Source organism: Antechinus flavipes, chromosome 2 (assembly GCF_016432865.1).
Source record: "Antechinus flavipes isolate AdamAnt ecotype Samford, QLD, Australia chromosome 2, AdamAnt_v2, whole genome shotgun sequence".
NCBI classification, from domain to species: domain Eukaryota; kingdom Metazoa; phylum Chordata; class Mammalia; order Dasyuromorphia; family Dasyuridae; genus Antechinus; species Antechinus flavipes.
The window spans coordinates 414,448-419,621 of NC_067399.1; the positions used below are offsets into that span (position 1 = coordinate 414,448).

A 5,174-nucleotide genomic window follows, 5' to 3' on the forward strand; every position below is an offset into this window, starting at 1 on the left:
GCTATAGAAGTTTCCCCTATAAAAAGGAGAGTGGGGCCCCTCCCAAAAGGCAAGAGGATTTGAGATTCTAACCCAGGTTCACCCTTCCCCCAAAGATCACAGTTTACATCAATTGGATTATAAAAAAAAAAAAAAGTTGTATTAGATTAATATTATTAAGATGGGGGAGGTCGTCATAATTCTGAGCAGACTCCAAAACTATGAGGAGGGCAGAATGTTCGGCTTCTTGGCGCCCGTCTCTTATTCCCCTTTGTAGGAATTGAAGTCTTCCTTTGAAAAGAGTGGACAGAGGAGACTCCAGAGAGATCTTTATAGCTCTGGCATGAATGGGTAAAATAAAAGTAGATAAAAATCTGATTTAAATGCACGGTCAGAGAAAATGGATCCAGAGTGTGAATTTTTTTTCCTGAGGCAATTAGGGTTATGTAACTTGCCCAGGGTCACACAACTAGAAAATGTGAAGTGTCTGAGTCTGGATTTGCACTCAGGTCCTCCTGACTCCAGGGCAGCTGCCCCGTGCCATCTGGCTGCTGGGAGAATGTGAATTTAGGGTTAGGGTGGGTCCATGGATGTGTTTCATTAGCCTGTTGCCTGATCTTCTTGTGCTGTGGAATATTGAGCCAGGGAGAAAGGACAGAAAGAATCTCTGGCCAGAAGTTTCTACTTTCTCTTTGTTTCTTGTGCCGAGGGGAGTCAGATGGAATAGGAATGGGAGAGTGCCTCAGGCCCAGGGGATTGTGGGGTGACCCCGTCTGAGCCAGTGGTTCTCTCTTTGATGATTCTGCTCATGGCTGAAGAGGAGCAAGAGTCCCCAGAGCCCCGAGCTCTCAGACCGTGACCTTTCCCCTGAGCCCCGAGTCTCTTTTATCTCATCAGCCCCAGAGACCCTGCCCCTGAGCAGGCCCCCAGCAGCTGCTGCAGCAGAGGAAGGAGGGGAGGCAGCTGGGCCTCTCTGAGCAGCCAGCCCAGGCCTGGGGAGGTTTTTGTTCAGGGCTGTAACACTGTGCGAGGATAAAAAGATCCTTGAAAACAGTAATAGACTGCCGCATCTTCAGCCTCCACACTGCTGATTGTGAGGGTGAAATCCTTCCCAGCACCACTGGCACTGAAGCGGGCGGGGACTCCGGAGAACAGGTTGGAAACCAGGTAAATGAGTCGCTGAGGAGACTGTCCTGGTTTCTGTTGGAACCAGTCTAGGTAAGTGTTTCCATCAGTGTATAAGACACTCTGACTGGCCTTGCAGCTGATGGTGACTCTCTCTCCTGGGCTCACAGACACCGAGGCTGGAGATTGGGTCAGCACAATTGCTCCCCTGGAAACTAAGAGCAGAAATTAGTGATCAACCAACAAGAAATAAACAGAGCCGAGTTTCCTTTCATGCTGATTCTTGGCTCAGAGACTCCCTGGCTCTGAACATCCCCCTGATCTCCCAGAAATCCTCATTCCCCCTTGGACTGTACTGGCTCCTGTCCCCAGAGATTCTGAGCTTCCTGGAATTCTCTCATCTCATGTCACGTTGCCCATCTGCATGATTTGTTTTCTCACATTCTCACCTGGGACCCAAAGCAGCAGGAGCCCACATAGCAGCTGAGATAGAGACTCCATTTTGCAATGAGTCCTCTCCTGTGGCTGCTCTGCCCCCAAGCCCAGTTTATCTCCCTGTGTCTGCAGGCCCTCCCCTTGGGATCTCTTTATGCAAAGCAGCTGGGAGGTGTGGGGGTTCTGGGAGCAGAAGTGGCTGACTCCAGGTCAGGGGAAGGCTCTGAGACGTTTAGACCTTGAATATGTCCCTGATTCTTGCACCCTTGTGTGATAAGTGCTCCCACAAATGCTATTTATCCTTTTTGTTTGTTTGTTTTGTTTTGTTTTAATCAGCTTTATTATTTCATGAGACTGCTAGCAGTATGTAACTGTGTTGAGTCTGTGGTTGGGAACATTCATCTTACTGGATCAAATCTGTTCTTTGGTATTAATTGTGTGAGTCTGGGCAAATCACTTAACCTTATTTGCCTCAGTTTACTTATTTGTAAAACAAATTGGAAAAGGAAATGACAAGTCCCTCCAGTATCTTTGCAAAGAAACCCCAAATTGTGTTACAAAGTGCCAAAAATCACTAAACAAAATGGTTCCAAAAGCCAGAGAGATTGCAGATGATCAATTTTGTGTTAGGAAGAGACCACAGCCTGAAAGCATAAAAAACAGGACAGATACTGATATCCTGCACTCTGTCCCATTCATGGCCTGCAATCCCACTAATTAAGGATCCTTTGGGCACTTAGAATGGAGCCTCCTAAAATGGAAAGCAAGCCACCCTTTCATTCCTTGGCATGGTTTAGGAAACCAACTTTCTATCCCTCCCCCACATTCCTGAAGAAATGGATGGTATGATGTAATGTTTTTCTTATTTTTAACTATTTATTTATTTGAAATTTAAAAACAAGTTCTTTACAATAAATCCTACACACTGTGTTCAGAGCTGCCCATCTTTGCTTTTCTTCCTTGTAAGTTTCTTTTGTTCTCTGCATGAACTTTTTACATAATTTTCCCCTGATTCCTCCCCAGGGACTCCATCCTTCTGTAAGTGCCCACAGCCAGCAGTGTCCCTGTCCCACTGCCTCTGCCCTCACCAGGCATGTGCTGGTTTCCCCTTGGGTGGGGCTGCCTCTCAGCAGCACAGTTGGCCCCAGCTCCCTCATAAACAGGGGTTCCCTCAGACTTCCCCAACCTCACACTCCCCACACTGTCTGGGAGATGAACCTTCCTGGGCTCAGCCAAGGCTACCTCCCGGCCCAGCTACCACAGGGTCACTGCTTGCTGTTTCAGCAGAACTTGCCTGGAGCCGTTACCTTTCACCCTGACCAAGCCTCCATGTGAGGTCCGCCCTTGGTACCTTCTCTGGTCATTCCTGGAGGACCAGCTCTGCCCCCACTTGTGTTCATTTTTTGTCACTTTAGATATATCTGAGTTGTCATTTTATCTTGTTTGTAGGGGAAACCTGAAGAGCTTGGAATTATCTGAACTACTCTGCCATCTTCCCAGAATTCTCCTTGTCTTTTTTTTTTTTTTCAAATGCTTCTATGAAATGGAGGCAAATTCTATCCCAGACATTGACTCCAGTCAGAAATCTAGAAACTCTAACAAAAGAAACTTCAATTACTCTGACAGAATCCTTCTTCTTGTGTGATAAAGAGGGAGAGATCAACTGACCTCTTGTGGCTTCTTAATCCATCCTCTGGAGGAGCTCTCGCAATGACTGTATTTGATCTTCTCTACAACTGCCCTGGGCAGGAGAAAACAAGGTGGGAGGAGAAGGGAAAGAGAAGACAGACGTCATGGGGGAAGAGGAAGCTGGGGAGAAGTGAAAATATAGAAGGGAACAACATTAAAGGGAGAGGATCTGGCAAGTCCCCTCTTGGAGCTGTGGTAAATGGGCTAGGAACTGAGAGAAGATTTCAGGGGAGAGATTCTGGACTGGATTTTTGTTGTGGGTTTTTGATCATTAATACTCAGTAAGACTTCCTGACTCTATTTGGAACTTCTAGGAAAGATCCTGGACTAGTTTGTCACTTACTTCTTCTGCTTCTTTTACTGATGAAGAACTGAAGCAAACAGGGCTCTGGGCCTGGCTGTGGTTCATGTAGCTAGTAAGTGTCTGAGGCCAGATCTGAGCTCTGGAAGAGGAAGGTTCCTGACCCCAAGCCTGGAATGTGAACTCAGAAAGAGGCTTCCCCTGGACCCCAGGCCCAGCTCTCTTATCTGCTCCATTATAGAAGTTCCTATATTGACTGGAAAGTTATTCCACTTACCCAGAATCCTTTGACACCTCTTGTTTTTAAGAAGCATTTAAAGCAGGAGAAAGGTGAAGATTTTTACATGGGCCCATTGCTTTCCTCTATCACCTCTAGGCTGAGAAGGAAAAGCAGAGACATTTATTGTCTAACTGGACAAAAGAGTGAATCTTAATTATTTTATTGTCAACTCTGGACAAGGGAAGCATCCAGGGCAGTGGGTAATGGGCTGGGCTAATCTTTATTTCCCAGAGAGAGCCAGTTTGAGAAGCTCAGGATTTCTCTGGTTTAAAGGAAACTGCCATTGCCAAAAGGAAAAGATCTAGAAGGGACACTGTGAGTGGCTGATTATATAGAAGAAAAATAAGTTGGATGGGGCTTAAGAGCAAGAACAAGTAGCATTTCTCCTCAGCAAATCTTTGATTTGTCTATGTCAGGATCCCCAGGTCGTAATCTCCTTGTAAATTTTCACTCCTCTCTTTTTGCTTTCAGGAGACACCATGTTTTCCAGAGCTAAGGCCCAGCAAGTAAACTTTGTCCTGCCCTTGGGATAGAAACAATCCTTTCCCCTCACCTTCTGGATGAATTCTCTTGGAGCTGAACCACAGAACTGATGTTTCCTGAGCTTGGACAAACACCAGCAGGCCTGGTCATAAAGTCCTGTTAAGAATGAACCTTTTTGGATATGAACAGACAATTCTTAGATGAAGAAATTGAAACTATTTGTAGCCATATGAAAAGATGCTCCAAGTCATTATTAACCAGAGAAATGCAAATTAAGACACCTCTGAGATACCGCTACACACCTGTCACATTGGCTAGAGTGACAGGGAAAGATAATGCGGAATGTTGGAGGGGATGTGGGAAAACAGGGACACTGATACGTTGTTGGTGGAATTGTGAACACATCCAGCCATTCTGGAGAGCAATTTGGAACTATGCTCAAAAAGTTATCAAACTGGGCATACCCTTTGATCCAGCAGGGTTTCTACTGGGCTTATACCCCAAAGAGATACTAAAGAAGGGAAAGGGACCTGTATGTGCCAAATGTTTGTGGCAGCCCTGTTTGTAGTGGCTAGAAACTGGAAAATGAATGGATGTCCATCAATTGGAGAATGGCTGGGTAAATTGTGGTATATGAACATTATGGAATATTATTGTTCTGTAAGGAATGAGCAAAAGGATGATTTCAGAAAGGCCTTGAGAGACTTACACGAACTGATGCTAAGTGAAATGAGCAGAACCAGGAGATCATTATATACCTCAACAACGATACTTTATGAGGACCAATTCTGATGGACCTGGCCATCCTCAGCAATGAGATGAACCAAACCAGTTCCAATGGAGCAGTAATGAACTGAACCAGCTACGCCCAGTGAAAGAGCT

The 5,174-nt window shown here is 45.6% G+C and overlaps 1 gene segment (V, D, J or C); it reads right to left on the bottom strand.

The window, feature by feature from the left end:
• Positions 1-914: 914 nt before the first annotated feature.
• On the bottom strand, positions 915-1,658 carry LOC127547233 (immunoglobulin kappa variable 2-30-like). The segment is given in 2 exon segments: positions 915-1,319; positions 1,554-1,658. Coding segments are annotated over 2 exon segments (384 nt in total).
• Positions 1,659-5,174: the final 3,516 nt, after the last annotated feature.